Here is a 20,119-nt window from a genome sequence, read left to right on the forward strand (position 1 = left end):
TGTTAATTAATGCGTCCTCGTGATAAGTGAGGAGAGAGTGTGTGTGTAACTGCAAATGTGATGAAACGTACCTGGGGCAGAGCCTGGACCACTGTGTCTAGCAGAGCTCTCATCCCTGTTGCCATTTTCAACAACTTCAGCACTAGGGAGAAAGAGAACAGGGAAAGACAGCTTCAGCATCTACACAAAAATGTGTCTGTGTGGTATTTTACACACAAGTGTTTGGGCGATAAACAACCTGTAACACCTGAAGAGAGCAAGAAATTGAAACAGAGGACATGGAGAGACAAAAGGCCCCACAGAGAGAGAGGGAAATGATCAGGAGAGATAAGAGGTAGGCAGAGAAAGAGGAGAGGAGAGATAAGCGGCGATCGATAGATGGAGTAAGTTCCAGACACTCCATTAGAGACCCAACACCGATCCCAGAGGCCCAATTTAAGGAGGAGCATGGCTGACAACAAGGCTGATAGGGGAAAAAAAAATAGAAGTGTAATGGAGAAGAGCTTCTTTGAACGTAAAGCTACCTGAGGGATGGACTTTAGTGCTTGGTGGTTTTATATTTGTGATGTAAGAGTGTGTAAAGCATTTGTAGAAACCTTTGCCAAATTTCTAGACAAGGCAACAATTGGTGACTTGGGCCTCGTTTCCACCAAGTAGTTCAGTTTGGTTTGTCTCGGCATGGCACGCATGTTGTGGTGATTCCACAGACTAATCCTGGGACGGGCCTCCAAACAACTGAGACGAGCTGTCCCACTTTTTAGGACCCTTCCATAGGGGTGCCAGACTAAACTGATCAGATCTCGGAAGGTGGAACTACAACACTGCAGACCGTTGATTGGTCGAAAGTTAACTTACAGTGCAACAGCGGCTGTATTTCTCCTGGAAGCACACAGCCTTCTTTGAAAAAAAGCTCGATTGCACTGTGTATTTAAGAGCCACATGCCAATCACAAAGAGGACAAAGTGGTGGACGTCTTCCATCATTGCCCTTTGTTTACTGTGTCGCACTTTTCTTCTTTGTTGGATTTATTGGCGGGGTATACTGTGTCACGCTGCTATGGCATCACGCTATTATGTTACTGGCACCCAGCTTACATGCCGTCTACCACAGGGGTGCCTGGTTGGCTGTGGAAACGCAAACAGGACCAGGCTTAACCGAGCCAACCCGTACCAAACCGTACTAATTCAAACTGGACTGCTTGGTGGAAATGGTGCTATTGCTAGGGAAAAGTTTGTGTGTCTGCCAAAACTTAAAGTGAACATGTGAGAAAGGTTTCTTTACAATTTAGGCGTTATCAAAAGGTTTTTTTTTTTCATGGACTTTTTTGTGGACTTTTTACCACTAAGGATCTTGTTACAGTTTTTGTACCAATGCAGAGTGTTCTCATTTATTGTTAATCTCTTCACCTATATTATGTGTACATTGCACTGTAACTTACTGCATATATAACCAATGTGCGCTTCAAACGGTTCAGATTATGATCAGAGAAGACCCTTTGTGTGGGGGAAAAAAGCCATGTATTTTAAGAATGAACAGCCTTCCTATCTTTGCTGAAGGTCTGTGTAGCCCTTTTTCAACACAGAACTCACAAGTGTAGCCAAACACGCACAGACTCCCAAATGTAACAAGTCAAAACAACTCTGACTAGAGCTAGGTAGTAAACAGCCAGTCTTACGACTGTACAGATCACACGGCCCTAATCTGTTTTGGGGGTGAACTGCAGAGTGACATGGCCACATCGACACAAAAGCATGAAATGCTCACAACTGCATCTGCCTCTACAGCATATGGTCAATGCAGGCTTAAGGCACCACTTGTCTTCAACATTTAATGCAATCCTTTATCTGAACAACTAAAGCAGCACTCACACTGGAGGTCATGTGGCTCCAGTGACCCACAGACATTGTAATTCACTACCATCTCTTGGGAACTAGGCAAACAACTGTTTTCAACCCCGAGTGTCAACCATTGGTATAATGATGACTGTTAAAGGCATACACTTTCTGGCTTCCTCCAGTCTGATTTTGAACTGAAGAACTCTTTTGGAAGAGAATGAAACATCAAGTTTGGTTACTCTTTTGGATAAGGACTATGGATGGGTATCAAAAACCGGTTCCTATTAAGGATTGTTATGAAATGTTTCAATCCATCAACTTTGTTAGCCTTTTTACTTAACAATGTCTTTATCAATTCTTAACATTATGCTGCCAGACTTTGTGTCCACTGCAGCTTTCTTAGCTTTGTAGTTAGATAACAGTTTCTCTGAAAAATACTCTTCAATGTCACATGAAGTGCAATTTTTACTTTTTTTTTTAATTTACGTCCAGTGATTTCCAGATCCAGTGACCAATTTCCTATTTGTTAAAGTCAAATAAATGTTGTTGACACAGAAAACTTGTGAGGCTACTTTTTGTGCAGAGAAAACTCATCAGAGGAATCTATAAGGGAATCGATACTGTCAGGATGATGTTTTTGTAGCAAAAAATACAAAGGTATATGAAAAGCGAATAAATTAAAACTCTGGTAGCTCATTATTTAAAGATTATTCACTCAATGCAGCTGAATCTCCTCCTTTGCTCGTTGTAACTTTAAAATGCAGCTCTGAGAAAGAGGCAGACTATTCTGAGCTATTTAAATATTCATCGGCACAGCCACAAAACTTAGTTAAAATTCAGACAGAGAGTTCAAAATGTGTCGAGAGAAGAGTAAAGATTAAAAGTCACGTAGTAACACTCACCCTCTTCATCAAACATCCCACTTGCTTGTAAATGACCACCAGCTGCTGTTAAATTAGTATATCACCCAGGAGTCCACTCAGAGGTCCCAGGGCAGTATTATGTAGGGTAAAGGGCAATGGTAAGAGGGGGAGGATTAAGTGAGATTGATGTAATTTGCTTTAATCCTCATAAATGTGAAGTTAAGTGGAAGTGGTGCAGCCCATGGAGCAAGTAGTGCAATTTCCTCTGAATAATAAGGAGAGGAGACGACGGAGAGTCTAATTAAAAAGCGAGACGGAGAGATAGATGTAGGATACCTTTAACCAGAGAGAATGAAGACATATATAGAAATGGGAGTGATATAATGGCATAAAACTGTGTTTTTGTATGTCTAAACCAGGTTTGATTTAAATTATGTGTCAATTGTAAAGAATTCAATGTCTTGGCGATATCAAGAATCATTTAAAGTCAATCAACTGAGCAACTGATTCTCAACTGAGAATCTCTTTCGTTTTGAACAGGAGTGAGTCTGCATTACACTTTTTATTCCAACCAGTTTCAGTCTTGTTGCAGCTGCTTAATGAGCTTCAAGAAAATGGAAAAAAAAATGAGTGTTGTAGGGTTTTACATGTGAATGAGAGAGTTTTGACTAGTAAAACCAAATCCATCATACAGAGTAAAGGAGACTGGGATACAGGGTTAAAACAAATAGAAGTCTTCCTCGAAATGTGGCGGCCTTGAGAGCGTCAACTCTGAGCTCAAAATTCTAAGTTGAAACCAAGAGACTTCAGGGGAAGTTTACATGCTCTCCTTTAGGCCTGAAAGTATTTTTTTTAATCTGTGCAGATGTGATTTTTTTGGTCTGGTGTTTAACTTACAATCTGTACAGGTTGAACTCTAATTTACTCAGGTGTGCAGGAAATTCTACCTCTAAAACAGATGATGTAGGGAAACTTTTTTCTATAATTGCACTGTTTCAAACACTGTTCTTGATCTGTCGATAAACAGCTGACTAGTCTCTATATAGTATTCACGTGCTGTGTTGACCCTTCTTACTTGTCCATCCTCAGTGGACAAGTAAGAAGTAATATATGCTTGATGCCAACCAGATTCAAAATATCAAAGTATCTAGAAGGTCAGCAAAGCATGCGAGTGCCGCTAATCAGACCATCAGACTAATTTCAGCTGGCGACAACATCACTGAGTTACCAGAGTACTGTTTTGAAGTGTACTACAGACTTGTGAATGGACACATGGCACACATATTCCTGCATAATTCCTAAAGTGTAATTGCACTATCCTTAAAAAATAACACAAACAGTGTATTTGATGGAATAAGCACTGTGGAGCAGTCTCTCCTCTAAATCATAATTTCAGACCACACTGGTGTTAAAGATGGTCTTATTGAGAACATTTAAATGTTTTCACTTGATTCCCATTTGAAACTGCTCTTTTTGTGGTCCTTGGTGTGTGTTTGTGTCTTTACCTCGAGCTATCCTGAGTACCCTCATGATCCTGATGATGGTGGGGTTTATGGGAAGAGAGGCGTTGATTTCAATCTCCTCCAGGGTGATGCCCATCACTGACAGCAACACAATGGCAAGGTCCAACTGGTTCCACCTAAACACACACACACGCACACACAGAAAATGTTTTTTTTAAATCTTATTTTAATCTTATTTGCTATCTTTATAATGCTGACGACTAAGTGAAAACAAGCATTAGACAGAAAAAAATGAGCACAAATTTGGACTCTTAGCTCAGCGTGTTGCTCTGGACTTCAAGGCTGCACAAATCAGAGTCAATGGTATGTAAATTTTTAAATGAATATTAATATCTAACATCAGCTTGCTGTATAATATGCATGATTTTCCCAATACTGATTTGGCAGAAGAATGCAAATCAGCAATAACTATCACCTGAAGGTCTGCTACTAGTATGAATATTCATGTTAATATTGGAAGAACATTGTACAATAAAATATGCAAGGTTTCTGACAGTGACTTGTGAACCCTACAGCCCACAGGGTCCATCCAAGCATCTAGGATTTGGAAAAAAAGAAACTGTGCTCAAGATGATTTCACAACCATCGATAAATTGGCCAAATTTGAAACATACATTTTATGGTTAGTCCTAGAATATATAGTTTATGTATACTTCATGCTTTACTAACAATATTATACACATGTAATCTTTGTGGCTTGGAGGACACTTGAAGGGAGGTTATAGAGCACTCCGAATAAAGATCAGAATAAAGATGACAAAGTGATCACTACCTATGCCCAATAATAACTACACTTAACTGTGTAACACTGATAACTCAAGATAATAATTTACTTTTGTAGAGTCAAGGTATGTGTTTCAGTGAAAGTGATGAAGATAAATAATTAAAAGAGATAGAGCGAGATATATATCCAACAGTTCCTGGCTGGCAGCCAATGAGAGAGGAGACAATACCTGAGGACAACTCGACTTACATTTTTTAGTTCTATCTGTTCTATTGGCTCATAAGGGTTCAAGGGAGAGGAGAGGGGACACAGATTTTTCAAACTGATCCAGGCACAAGTTGTGGTAGTCAGGGCTGCTTAATCTGAACCCAGAATTCTCTGTAAAATTATATATTTTGGCACATTGTTAATAAATCTGTATTCAATTGAAAACCTGGATGCCTCTTTACTCTTCTTTCCTGATCAACAATCTGTGGGGAAAGAGGTTAGAGGAGTACAGAGTCAGATTAATAAATTCTAAGGTGTTTTGGTGGGACAGATCACACCTCATTTCCATCATTAGTAGGCTCATCAGAAGCATTTTTTCTGATACAATTTTATCATTCAACAGGGAAATTAAAAGACAAGGTCACAATGAACTGTTGATGCTTCCAGCCATAGGAAGACAGTGTTAAAGGACAAGTGCTACTAGCTAACTAAGTACTCCCTTTTTTAGAAAATATGAAGAAGAGAAGGTTCAACTTGAACAGAAATTTGGGTGAAACTGAGGCTGTAAAGATTCCCAGTTTTACCAAATCTTCAATCAGAGGTTAGTGGGATCACTGACTGCTGGTGGTCAATTTACAGCCCCGTTGCTTTTGGTTTCATGTTTATGACTCTTTCATTAGATGAGTCTTTCAAACTTTGTATTACTGAGACTAAGAGAGCTCATTGACCAAGTCAGACTTGCTGTACCCTTTCAGTGCAGCTGAGTGATCCCCTCTGTTGCTACTTCAAGTTTAAGTCTAACTGATTGGCGTGCCTGAAAGTCAAGACGATGATCTACCAAGTATTGCCAGGAGCCACCACAGGGACTCCAAAAGTTTTTAAGATTGGCAGATGTAAGTGAGCACAGCTGCAGCTAAAATGTTATGAATATCCAGACAATATTAGCTGAGGTCTAAATCAGCTTCAAAATCATAGTCCAAGGGCTCACATGTCTAAAGACATGCAAAAATCATCAATCAAAATTTTTTTTTTCTTTTTAGGCCAATGCTCGTGTTCACTCAACAATGCAAAGATTAAAAATAGATTCATTTGGAATACACTCCATGTATTTATGTGTGCTTGATTACATTCATATAAGGTATCTGTATGCAGAAACAACTGAATGAGCACTGGATAAAAACTGAGAGTTTTAGGTCACTTTTGATTGACATCAATTAGGCTGAACAAGTAATACATCTAAAGAGAGACCCATCAGATGGAGATAAACTAGCAAGCTGCTGCTTCTGGGTAGTCTGTAAAACATGTCCTTTTTATCAGTGATATATTAGAGCTTTTCAAGCATCTTTAAATTCAAGGCAGAGCAGTTCCATGCCAAAAAAAAAAAAAATCTGAAGGGCAGTAACTTGGATTTCACCTTGGCTCAAGGCTGTACTCATAAAAACTAACCGAAAAAAAAACCTTTTCCAAATGTCATCTATCTTTGATCAAACACTCATAAGATTTATAGTAGTGTAGGCTCTTGGTCAGTAAAGGCAGAGATCTAATAATACCCTTTATCTTGTAGTTTCTTTATTTTTTGTCCCAAAATGCAGACTTCAACAAAAATGCTGCCAGGAGTTATGTTTCTTCACAATTACTGTGTCTTGTCCCAGATCATATCTCAGTTCTAGGGAATCAGAGCTGCCACAACTAGACTCAAATGTTGTCAACACACACAGAAAAACTAGGTTGTCTTATAAAGTCACAGCTCTACAAAGGGCTTACAAGAGTTTGACTGAACCAAAAGCGAAAAATCAGAAGGAGATGAAAAGGAAGAGACAGGGACAGTAATAATTAGACTTTTTAGAGCATTAAGATAACTCTTTTACCATTTTTAGTGAGGTAAACTGGGTCATGCAGCTATTTACCTTCACATCAGAAAAAAGCCTTATAAACACCATCAACACAAACATTTACAGTATTTGAATTATAAAAATCCCACATCATTGTCAGTACAAGAAGTGAACATTTTCATACCTGTCCTTGAAGAAGCGTCGAAAGCCAAAAGCTACCAGCTTCAGAGTTGCCTCGATCACAAAGGTGGAGGTGAAGAAGTAGTTGCAGTACTTCAGTCCAGTCTCCAGGGACTAAGATAGATAGAGGGTGTTTTGGACAGATGGAGGTTGAAAAGTATAGGTGATAGGCTAAAAAAACTCTACAGTGTAATCTGATTTGTCGTTACAAAACAACTATGCCCATGTATGATGCATTCAGTGATCCTAAATGGTATTTAACTCATCTTATCCTCTGTTCCTTGGACTTAAGTCCAAAATTGATATGTTTTAAAACCTGCAGCCCTCTGACTGTGTCCTGTCATGTGTGGGCAGGAGCTGTGGACATCATCACAGCTCACATATCTGTTGACTTAGAGTGTCTGTGTTTGTAAAAGCTGGAATAAGCAGACATAAAAAAAATAGAGAAAACTAAAAATAATGAGATGTGTAGGCTGTGTAAGTGTGGCCAGCTACAAAATCTTCAAGCAAGGCAAATTGCTGTATTAGATGTTGCAAAACAACTCGCAGAGCCAGCAGCTTCAAGACGACACAAGCCTCATTTAGGAGAAACAATGAGCTCATTGTTGTCGTAATAACAAACAAATATTTCTCCTTCTCCTAAATACTGGCTCATTTAAAGCTGTTTTTTGTGGCTGCTTATTCAAGATATTCCATTTTCAGGATGCAAGTAAAAGTAATGCAATGCATGAAATATGTTGAAGATTATTCCATTTCATTCTTGTGTAGACTTGCTGGTTAATGTTATCTGTAATTCAGCAGGACTACCCTTGCCTGCTACAACTCTTATGTAAAACCATCAGTCTTTTGCAGATCAAGAATGTTGCGTGTAAAAAAATGAAAACCAGCACATAAATAAATGTTTTAGCTCATGCTGTAGTTTTAAACTTTACATTTGCAGCTCTGCTAATCTTAAGATAAATTTCCCCTGGTGCAGAGTTGTGACTTGGTAATATGGTTTACCACTACCAAACTACAAGATTGCTTAAATGAAACTAATTTTGTTTTTGTCCTGGAGGATGTTCATCTCTGAGATGCATTTCATAACTAAATCCCAATCTGCTAGACAGTTTGTATCCCAGCACGTGGATCAGTGTTTTGGTTTTGGCTGGTTTTGCTGCTGATTCAGAGCAGCAGGTTGGCAGCCTGCCTTCAGGAGTGCCCACTTCTAAAAAACTCAGCCCAGATGGTGTATCACCACCTACTCAGGAGCCCTTAAACAAGTCTACCGGGTCTGTCTGACTCCTACGTTTCACCATCCCCATTGAGAGGCCTGCTCACCTGTGGCTGACTGTAGTGCTCCAGAGACATGGTGATCACATTGATGCAGATGATAAAAGTGATGACCAGGTCCAGGTAGTGGCTGGTACACAGAGAGTGAATGGCCAGGCGGGCTGGACCATAGGATGCGTAGTAAGGCATCTTCTGGGCCTCTGGTGGGAGAATGGCAAGTTAGAAGAAAGGAAGACGGAGAGAAGCATACACATTTAATGGTCAGCAAGCAGGGGGAAAAAGCTGATGGAAGAAATACATCTCTAAGAAAGGAAGAGGGAGAAAATGAAATCTCAGAAAGTGAAAAAAGGCAAGCAAACAAACAAAAAAAAAGGACAGGAATAAAATGGGAGAAAATGGAGCCAGCAGGAGTGAAATGAAGTACACAGGAGAAAGGTGTTCAAAGGAATATGAGGTATGGAAAAAAGAGGAATGGATATTAGGAGAAAGCAATGCGAGATGGAAACAGAAATGACTTCTTTTATGATTTATTTTCCTCCAGGAAAGATGAAAACTATGGGGAAAAGCAAACAAAGAAAATGCATAATGAGATAAATCTGCAAGATGATATAAAGACAAAAGGTATGATAAATGTGACAGAGGTTAAGAGGTTTTAAATGAGCCGAGAGGCACTGGTGAGGCTAGATAACTTACTATATAAGTCAAAGGTTTCATGCCTATGACATTGAGATTATGTAAAGCCAGTGCTTTTTTTTCCAATGCTGAAAATAACATTTGCAGTTATTCCCAATTAAGTAAAGTGCTGTGAAGATTATTTTGTGCAGGAAATTAATCAAACCTGCCCTCCAAAGTCTACTCTGTACATTTTTTTTTTGTCTATCTGCTTCCTTACCTCTTAACTTTCACTTTACTCCCAAATAAACCCTTTCCCTCCTGATCCCCCTCTCCCTCCTCATCTTATGTATCATTTGTCCGTAGAGTTTCAATCCTTTCCACCAAATTTCCAGGGTTTATATCCATTCTGCCTTTTCCTCTATTTTTCCCTCTGTCTTACTTCTCCTCTTCTTCTCCATGCGTCGTTGGCGTTTCTCCTCTCTCCGCCTGGCCTCCTCTACCTCCTGATGCTGGCGACACTTGTGGAAGTTCTCTACCACGACGCCTACGAACATGTTGAGGACGAAGAAGCTGACGATGAGGAGGAAGGAGATGAAGTAGAGCAGCATCCATGGGTTGTTGTTGATTGTTGGCTGGAGTAGAAAAAGAAAAAAAAGGAAGGAAGACAATATGGGCACAGGAAGTAGGTGATGGTGATTTAAAAAAGGGAGAAAGTTTCAGTTTTTGAATGTTAGAGAGTATATATTGGAAATTAAAGGCCACCTAAGCTGTAGTGCCTTCGAGAGAGAGCCAAGAGTACAAGTTCATAAAAAGAATAATAATACTTGGTGAGTGGCTCTTAGTCATAAATCTAATTAACGGCCGATGAAGAAGCTGCTTTGTCAAGTTTTTGGACACATCTGAAATATTAACGCACGCCTTTTGTAACATTTTAATGAACAAAGCCAGTCCAAAGTTAGATCAGTCTGAAAGTCAGCCTTTTTGACAGAATGACAGGAGACCAGAAGAAAGTGCAGGGAAGGGAGACAATGTGAGAAAAAGGTGAGTACGATCGGATGTGAGGATAGTTATTTCAGAGAGTCATTACAAAACAGCCAGAGATGAGAGTCAGATTTTCTTTTTTTGAGGAGGGCTGAGTGTTGAAAAGCGCGGGGTGGAGTGCAAATGAGATTAGTCATTTAGAGCCATGTTGGACTGCAAGGAGGTCTCTCCCTGAGGCAGGAGACTGAATCATCCAGAATGATGCCCTCTCTTTCATATATTTTTTAATAGATGTTCAAATAAAACAAATTCTAAAGGGAATCTGTTCACTTTGTGGCCATGGAAGAATATTAATTTGCACCATGTCATCAGACTCTGACGTCAAGCATGTGAATGTGTGCAGGATTTGTCACGCTAATAGGAACTTTACTGACATGGGAAACTTCTCTGCGAATGATTGCACTGAACGTAAAGGTGGCCAGACTCAAGTATAAGCACCTTCTAATCTTAAATAAATTGGTAGATGAAATTTGATGAATAAAAATAAACAAAGCATCAGTCCAGCAAAGGCTATGTCTTAAGGTCTGTGCTCAAAGTTAGTGAGTTCACACACTTACACACAGATGAAGCAAGTTTTCCTCTTCTGTGCATCTCTCTGTCTCTTTAAGGCTTTACATACCAGTTTTCTGTGCAGATATTAAACAAACCTAAAACAAAAGAGCCCCTTTTCCATTCACGAGCAGAATACTGTCTGTCCTCCAGCTGGAATCTAAGACCACCTTTGCATTGAGTTGTATTTCAGCTAATGGATAAAAAATGAGGAGTGAATATTGTACTGCTGCCAGCTGAGATGGTTTGTTGATATGTCCAGGATGTCTCTTTGTGGAGGAGTTTAGGGGACATCCAGCTGGGTTGAAATCCCAAGTGAACAGAAGGATGGACTTCTTATCCCATCTGGGTAAAGACCGCGTGGGATTCCCTAGAAAGATCTGGAGGATGTTGCTGTAGATCCAGGCATAAAGCCCGCATGACTCATTTTGCAACTACAAGCCAACCAAGCAAGTGGTGGAAAACTGATGATTACATGGTAATGAAGGCAGCACAATATTTTCTGTGAGTCAGCACGTGACTGAGTGGGGAACATGAGTCTGCACTAGTATTTCATATCCCCTCAGTGTGTGTCCGTCCTGTTACCTGCTGGTCAATCCCCACTGCGTCTAGTCCATGGTACATGATGTTGACCCAGCCGTCCTTAGAGGCGAGCACAAACAGGGACATGAGAGCCTGGAGGAAGATGTAAAAAAATATACAAAACAAATTAAACTGGGATGTACTTTGGAGAGCTCTGGATAGAAAGGTGTTTGAAATCTGTCACGTTCAATATTACCGACTCTTTTTTGTCTCAGGATCATGAAAAAAAACAAAAAAACACTAGAAAAGCAATCAGAAAGCGCAGACCTCCACTAAGCATACTGTGATTGTAACAGAACACTTTAGTCCTACTTTAATGTTATACTCTCTTTCAGCAGACTGTTAACTACAATTTGGTATTAGTTGCAGGTTTGTACCATAATTTGTTACCCAACAGTGTTGAAAATTATGATGACCCAGTACATATTTCATATTCTTGATCTTAGTATCCAGAATATTGCCAGGACCTGAATTGTTGGATTGTACTTTTACATCTGTCAGAAATTATGGTGACCTTGTCTTGCATTGTTTTGCAAAGTGAAAACGGCCCTATCTGACAATGATAAAGAATCCTTTAAAAAAATCCTGGATCCAGACGGTGATCTAGATCACCTCCAAAATTTAATCACGGCTTCCTTATCCCATTTTGAACATTCCCTGAAAAAATCATCAAGATCTGTTTGTTACTTTTTGAGTTATGTTGTTCACAGATAAACAAACAAACAAACTCTCCCAAAAACACAACCTCCTTGGAGGAGGTGATAAATTGAAAAACTGTTGAAAGGCTACACGTTCTTTCACAAATACCTAAATTATTATTTTCTTGTCTCTAGAGCTAACATAAATGTTACAATAAGAAGAGAATAAAATGTTTGCTTTTATTGAGTATATGTCATTATTTTTGTATCTAAGTTTTTAGAAGTGTTTTTATCTAAAGATTAGCATTTTTTTAACACTTTTCACTCTAGATTTAAAATTCTTATTTCAAGATTTCTCGTTAAGTAAAATAATACCCTGCATTGACAGATATTTTCCCTTGTTCATAGAAACTTTCTCATCAAAATCAGTAATTTTTTTCTTGTATTTAGCCTCTTGCAGTGTAGTAGCCAGCATGGTTTCAAAATCTGCAGGGCTAGAACAGATGATACTAAAGTTAACTGCAGCTGAACACAAACTGCATGTTGTGGAATTTGCTGAGTGCAATAAAACAGACTGCATCTCATAATCCAGAGTACATATAATTCCTTTTTTTTCTGAATATTCCTGCGTTTCAGTTGTTGCAGTGCTCACTGCCTGTCACATCACTTATTTTTCCAGTCTTCTACACATTAAAGAAGTCGTATAGAGCGTGCTTATCAATAATATCATAATTAAGAGCTCATGCAACATTGTTCTGGTTGTTAATTTAGAGTGAATATGTTCAAAGAAAATGTGGAGAGGACATGCTTTCTTTTCTTGTACCTGTCCTAGGTTGTCAAAGTTGTATTTGTGGTGAACCCAGCGATAGTTGGCAGCCAGACAGTCGGATTTGTTTGTAATGTTCTTCACGTCGAAGCCCACACAGTAGTAGAACTTTCCTTTGAAGAGCTGGTGCGGACAACACACAGAGAGAGGGAAATGAGAAATGGAGCCACGCAAAGATACATTTTGATGAAGTTATGACAAGCTTTGTTTGTAGCTTCTTCTTTCATGCAGCTTTTGATGAAATTTCATAATTAGCTTCTGAAACTTGTGTATGGATGAAGTCTGACTGAAAACTTTGAAAGCATTTGTTATCAACAGTGTGTTTGTTTCCTGCCGAGAGGAGACATCTTTAATTTCTAAATCAAACTGAACATATTAAAGAGGGGGGTAATTAAAATAATGCATAACGTTGCATGCAGATGGAATAATAACCTGAGATGATGCTAGGACTGATGACTGGCTGCTTAAGAAAATACAAGACTACAATGATGAAATAAAAAGCATATGGCACTGTTAGCTATATGTTTGCCAGTCTTTTTTAACTAACTGTACACAGGAAGAAACATGTAATGCTGTATTTACTGTGCTTATTTAATGTACTTATATTGATGCGTTCAGGACAGCTGTTTTTAGTTAATGTGACACATCTGACAGCACAATATGTGGAATAGCTGAGAGGGTTTGACATGTTTATGTGTATATGCAAAAGACGTATCATCATGATGCCTTGCTTTTCCTAGCTTTTTATATTTGCATTATACGGTACACCAAACCAACACCAAATATGTGCAACACACGTTTACTGAAAAAGACAGGTGAGGACACGGATCGTTAAAAGCTTCTTTTCTAGTAGCCTGACAAATTTTACTCATCTGTTCAAGTCTAGGCCAATGAAAATGTTTCACCACCTTTGTTTCTCAAAAACATTCAAACACAGGGGACATATGGTAATCTTCAAAAGTTGGTGTTGCTGGAACCACATTTTAAGTTTGCTTTTACTTTTTTATGAAATCATTACATTTTTTTTTCCAGTTTTCTACACGTATTGCACTGGTTTCAGTTAAATGAATGATTCGTAAGCCATCAAATTTACTTCTTGAACATAGTCCATTTCAATAGACTGTGAGCATATCAATCAGTTTTTGACTGAGGTTACCTGAACACCAAGAATGCCAAAGATGATGAAGAAGGCACAGCAGATGAGAACAATGTTGCCGATGGGCTTGAGAGACGTGATCAGGGTCTCGACGACCAGCTTCAACCCGGGAGCCCTGCTGATCACTCTGCAGGACATGACAAAGTGAGAAACAAAGAAAGAGAAACAAACATAGAAAGGCCATGACATGTTAGTTTCATGGAGTTCAAATTTTACATTAAAAAGAAAAAAATGTCTTGACACCTGGTGTACTGAGATGCTTAAGTCATCATAAAAAACAACGATAAAAAGGTATTTGTATTGATAAGTTGGTGCAGCAGGCAGGATCCAGTTTTAGCAGCATCTCCCTTATTACAAGACAATTCAAAGTGTTGATATAATTTTTTTTTTCAAATACTGACATCATAATGCAAATTCCAAAAGAGAAATGGGTGCACACGAAAAGATTTTAGGTTCCCATAATGCATTATCATAACAGCAGAGGCAGACTATTCATCAACTCAGCTAAATCATATTTGCATATAAGCTCCTGAGCCAAGTTAACCAGCTGCCATCATCTCAGATATTTTTGCAAAAACATCTGAGTAACTTCCCGTTTGGTTCATTTTAGGAACTAAACAATGTACAGAAGTGGTTCTCAACCTGGGGCTCAGGAGCCGGTGAGGAGGTCACAAGATAAATGTAAAGTGTCATGAAATGATAAATAGAAAGAGAAAGCAATTCTGTGTAATAATTTAGCCTATGTTTTCAACTCACTGCTTCAGCCTTCTGACCTAACAGACAAATTAACCTTGTCATGTTATCATGAGTTCTTCAAATTTACCAGTGTAAGACTGAAAATCTACTCTTTCATTAAATATCTAATAACTAATGTATAGTATGTAGCCAAACTCACTGGGCTGGGAGTGTTTGAATTAAAAATGTGCAGGAACTTTGACTGAATCCATCTATGAATAAACTGCTCTACAACTGGATAACTGCTCCTAAAACTTCATGAGCAGTGTTTTTTTTTTCACCAAAATATTTACTTCTACCAAATCCAGAGTACAGATTGTGCCTCTTGTTGACCTGCAGTCAGTGCTTTCCAGTCTTACACTGCAGTCAGTGGCTGCCTGAGATTGGTGAAGGAGCAGCTGACAGTCCTGTAAATATGAGTTCTAACTTTGTGACAAGATTAGAGTCGGTGTCATGCCTGTATGATGAATATAAAGCCACTTCAAGTTTCTCATTAGCTTAGCATTAAGTTTGTAAAACAAAGAAGGCCCCTGGTCAAGTATCGTATAGCCAGCAAAAACAATCACCTTATTCTCATATCTTACAGTCAGCTATGGGTATGCAACACCCCAGCTGAAGGTTGTGAAGCCTGCCATTAGCCTGCACTGTTAATTGTTTTAATCTACACTGCAAAAAACTGGAATCTAGGTAAGTGTCTCTATCTTATTTAAGTTAAAAAATCTCATTAGACTTAATATGAGCCACATTTACCAGACAAATCCAGCGAAATTTCACAATAATACATAGAAGTACATAGAATCTGGGAAAGAAAATGTATTTTTGTTTCTAGTGTTTAGATATCCTCATTTCAAGAAACTTGACTCAGACATTCTTCTTTCCTCAATGTCTGTTTTTGTTGTTTTTTTTGTTTGTTTTTTTCTCCGGCTCATTTTTCTCAGATTTTGCAGTGTAAATGAGAGCACAGTTTTAAGCTGTAGCAAAGAGGACTCTAAGCTAGTGATTGAAATGTTTAATGTGTTAGGAAAATTTCAGCAACAGCAATTTAAGTTGTTGTCCTCATCAGCTTTGATATAAACAAATCACCTCCAACTGGCTGCAAAAATGAAATGGTTCAAAGTACACCTTCAGTGGTTTTACTTTTGAAATTGAGGTTACATGTGACATACTAATTTACCGAAGCATATTAACATCTAAAAAGGACATAATTAGAGTTAGCCTCCTCACCTGAGGGGCCGTAGTGTCCTCAGTAACCTGAGGACACGAAGAACCCCAAGGATCTTAGCCCCGCCTGCCATTGACACTACGATGTCAATGAGGGACACAAACACAAGAAATCCATCAAGGATGTTCCAGCTGCTCCGCAGATAGGCTTTCTCCCCCAGGTACAGACCCATGGACACCACCTGGGGAGATGAAGGGAGAGAGGCAGGATCACACACAGGTAAATACAGAAGTGCCCAGATGCCGCACACACATACACACTGACATGCGTGCGTGCACGCACATAGACTCTTTGATATTCAGATTCCTTCTTTAGCTGCTCAAACAGCTATTTCATTTCATGTCACCTGCTTCCAGGAGTAGGGGAGAGGATGGGAGAGCAGACATATGAAAATCACAAAGATGAAAGTGTAAAATAAACACAGGAGGAGAGGTGTGTGATTGAGTGAGAGCGCAGGTAAATCTTTAAGAGTTAAATTTTCCTGGGATTATAATGAAAAGAAGGAGGAGAAGACAAGAAACAGACCCTTAAACCCCTGATGAGAAAGTGAATGTTCAAAGGGAAAGAGGAATAACAGACGAGGAGAGGAGTAAAGGAAAGATGACAGGAGGGGAGAGAAAAGGCGACTTAGCAGAGAAGCAAACCCATAACATTTCCAGGGAGTACAGGGAATCTTTACGCTGAATTAGACTTCATGCTTTTTGAATGGTGAATCCACAGTGAAATGAAAGTGGATTTATTAAACCAATGAACCAGCCTTTATTTTGGCGCTGTGTTTTGCTGACTGAGGAGAAATTGAGGAAAAAGAAGATGATTAAAATTCAAGATGAATTATTCCTAGAGAAAGCTTTACACTGAAATTCAGTCAAGATGTACAGTATTTTGGACTGCTGACATTGCAGACTGCACCAAATCCTCTTAAATCAGAAACTCGTACTGTATGCTTTAAACTTGTAAGCAGTTCAACCATGCATGAGAAAAGACTGTGGTATTTTCTGGTTGCCAAAAACAGTAGATATAACAACCAGCTACTGCTGGAAGTGAAGTCCTGCTTTCTAGTGGGGCCCCACTGGGGACTGCACCTGTATTTGAGAAGGTTCTGAAGATTCTGGCAAAAAAAAAAAAAAAAAAAAGTTGAATGAGGAGGGACAGATCAACAATCTTGTGAAAACTGAGAGACAGCTATCAGAGAGAAGAGCAAGAAGTGGAATTGAGGGGCAGTGAGGAGAGGCAAAGAAGCTGCAAAGTGTGGAAAAGAAAGTTTTAAGAAATGAAGGTTGGAGGGAAAGTTGCATGGCAGATGTTTCGACGTCATTTGACATCTGCTGAGTGCTTTCATCATAATAACAACTTGGTGTGGCTGTCATGCCGATGTCGAAACGGAGCTGTCAAAGCTGCAGTGTGTTGTGCCTTGTTTGGCTGAATTCCACTTGAAAAAAAAAGTAAATAAATAAATAAAATAAAAAAAGAAGAAGAGATGCTTGGAACAATAGAAAACCTTGAAATTGTTGAATGACTCTGTTCATGCATTTGATTTGGAACTTGCCACCAGCAACCATACAATGCAGGCTCCAGGGCATGGTCTGGGGACCTTTATGGACATTTTTTTAATTGAAAAAATAAAAAATAAAAAATTCAAATTTATTTTCTGTGACAAATTAAACAGTAGCAGAGGAGGTATCTTAACAGCTAGCTTGACGGCTATGAAGCAAGTTTATGTGGTGCATTTACAATTCACTAAATCTTTTGGAATTTTTTCAGGGTCATGAAAAAAGTTATGACTCAGGCTAAAAAAAACTTACTGCTACTGCTTCACAGGACCTTATGGGTCATCAAACCGGGCTTTGGTGTGCACAATGTGGAAATAAAGTAAAGAGAACTCAAGACAGTCTCCAGAGATATGGTGTGCGCCCCTAGTCTGTGTGTGGACCACTTAACCATACTGGGTACTGTCTGTGTGCAAGTGATGCTGTTCTCCAAATAATGCAGCAATTTCAGTGTCAGAATTATCAGGGTAGAGACTTGCTCCTTCTTTATTTTGCTTTAGAAAAGTTAGGGGTTATTGGGTTTTCTTTGAGTTCATTTGTAAAGAAGAATTATCACGCTTGTTAGAGTCTCTTTTGCTACATTTATTTATTCTTGTGAGAAGCATTTCTAGTTCTTTTTTGTGCTGCCTCTTGTTTTCTTTTGAGAAAAAAATGAACTACCTTGAATTTGTCATTAATAAACCACTTTTATTACATCCAACAACCAGGGTTTTCACGTTGCTACCCTTTTCCCTCACGAGCCAGGTCATAACATAAATGATTTTTATTGTTTTTGTTTTTTTTTTCTGGTTGTTACACTGCTGTATCTTCCTCTAATTATCCTCTTTTAAAATAGTTCACCTCCAATGAGAAATGAAAATATATTTTCCAAAGTGGAGTACCAGGATGTGTACCTTTTGTTCCCTTTGTACAAAAACTAAGTGAAGGAAGCACGTAGTGCTCTGTCTGTTTCAGAATTTCTAATTTGATTTTATTAGATTTACTCAGTGTTCCCTATTTCTTTGCACTTCCTTACTTTACCCTCTCCACTTCCTCAAAATATGTCAATAAAACTGCTGGAAACCCCGAACAGTGCATCAGCCTGTGAATGAACACAATGTCACTGCAGACAGGGTAAGTGACATCATCATCATCAGTGGGCAGGGGGTGGGTATGAAAAAGTATTATGCCAACCGTTGCCAGGATATCCGGTCTCTGTAGAAATAATAAGGAAGCTGAGAACAAAGCAAAGACCAAGAAAGAGGAGAAATGCTGTGACGTGTTTAGTAGGAAACACATGCACATGATAACTGGAGTGAGTGATGAAGACAGAGAGAGATACCCATGTATCAGAAAACTAATCCAAGTTGTCAGTCTGCAGAATCCCAGATAGCTTTGAGATGGAAAGACTGTCTGTCTTTGTTGTTTGACAGCTAACTCAATGTAGAAATATATCTGCAGGAGAATGTTTCATCCCTCTTCTGTGGGATCTCTACAGCAACAAGTCACTGCCGTTTCCTATACGACTGGTCTTTTGTCATAATTTGACAGCCTGCATAGTGCATTATAATACATCTGCTCTGTTATTAATAGCAGTCAGCTAAATTGAAGCACCATCGGGACTATCGGAATGCCATTGGGCCTCCATTAGGCAGATCAAATATGGCCATGATACAACATGATGCATGGGAAATCAATAGCAGGTTGATGCCAGAGCTATCATCAAAGCCTGCTCTTCTCCCCTCACACTACAAGCTGTCCTCTGGCTGACGATGCCAGTGTGTCACATTAAATTCAAGTGCACATCACATTCAAACCCCATTTTCAGAGTCACTTTGCAAGGAAATGTGGCAATTATTGTACTTGTCACTTCAGTGTTATTTTTACAACCTGGTGTCTAAGACAGGACAAAGAGAATACATTGCTAATAAAAAAATTAACATTGGTGTCCTTTGAACTCTTGACACAAACTGTCTGGATGTCAAGAAAGCTGTGATTAGAGAATAGCTTGGGGTCATGTGCCTGACTCAGTCTGAAGTTTTACATTAAACTTATCAAAAAGTTTTCAGGGGTAGGTTAAAGCTGATTGTTTAACCATAGAGTTGGTTTGCATTCAGAGCCTTAAATGTAGTGATGTGAGAGTTACACAAAACGTTGTTTGATGTAGCTGCTTAAATGGATATATAACCAACTGACTGTCTAACTATTCGGTACATAGGAGAGCACTAAGAAAGCACAGATTGAGCACAATTGATTTTACATGACTAAACACAGGATCACAGAGTCTGTGGGTAAATGATGCCAAATACAAGGCAGACATTTTGGTTTTCTAGTTATGAAAATACCAATCAAAAACCAATCAAAACCAATAACTAGCAATTCTGGTTGCTCTTGGTAAGAGTGACATTTTTAACAGTTGACTGAATGAACACCTTTCTACTCTTCAATCAGTTTTCCAAACTTGACAAATAGAAATGAGTGCTAAACGTGAGACACAAAAATGAGACGATTAAAACAGCTTACTCACAGCTAAAAAGAGGGTTCACAAATGAGCGAGTGGGGGAGTTGGAAGGGTTTGAAAAATAGCTAGATCAACATTCTTGTCTTTGTTTCTAATAAGAAACTTTTGTTCGAGGTCACACTCTCAGGTGCAGGTAGCACCACTGACAACAATCACCACTTCCCATGCTCAATCGTATCCGTGTTTATGTGTGTGAGTCAGTGTGAGTATATGTGTGTGTGTGGGTGATGACAGGAAACAAGGTGGAGGCCTCAGTGATTGAGTGTGTCTCA

The 20,119-nt window shown here is 39.0% G+C and overlaps 1 protein-coding gene across 1 annotated transcript in view; it reads right to left on the reverse strand.

Moving 5' to 3' along the window:
- Nucleotides 1–20,119, reverse strand: part of cacna1ib (calcium voltage-gated channel subunit alpha1 Ib) — a 156,584-nt gene that overhangs the window by 40,937 nt on the left and 95,528 nt on the right. Inside the window, exons 20-28 of the mRNA XM_074686023.1 lie at nucleotides 15,803–15,981; nucleotides 13,844–13,970; nucleotides 12,685–12,810; nucleotides 11,227–11,316; nucleotides 9,491–9,683; nucleotides 8,485–8,636; nucleotides 7,169–7,278; nucleotides 4,204–4,337; nucleotides 72–142 (exon numbers count right to left, since the gene is read on the reverse strand). Coding sequence (XP_074542124.1) covers nucleotides 72–142; nucleotides 4,204–4,337; nucleotides 7,169–7,278; nucleotides 8,485–8,636; nucleotides 9,491–9,683; nucleotides 11,227–11,316; nucleotides 12,685–12,810; nucleotides 13,844–13,970; nucleotides 15,803–15,981 — 1,182 coding nt within the window. The remainder of the gene's footprint in view (nucleotides 1–71; nucleotides 143–4,203; nucleotides 4,338–7,168; nucleotides 7,279–8,484; nucleotides 8,637–9,490; nucleotides 9,684–11,226; nucleotides 11,317–12,684; nucleotides 12,811–13,843; nucleotides 13,971–15,802; nucleotides 15,982–20,119) is intronic.

The sequence above is a fragment of the Halichoeres trimaculatus genome, unplaced genomic scaffold (assembly GCF_033239565.1).
Source record: "Halichoeres trimaculatus isolate MK-OKI-2021-1 unplaced genomic scaffold, fHalTri1.1 fHalTri1_scaffold_2, whole genome shotgun sequence".
NCBI classification, from domain to species: domain Eukaryota; kingdom Metazoa; phylum Chordata; class Actinopteri; order Labriformes; family Labridae; genus Halichoeres; species Halichoeres trimaculatus.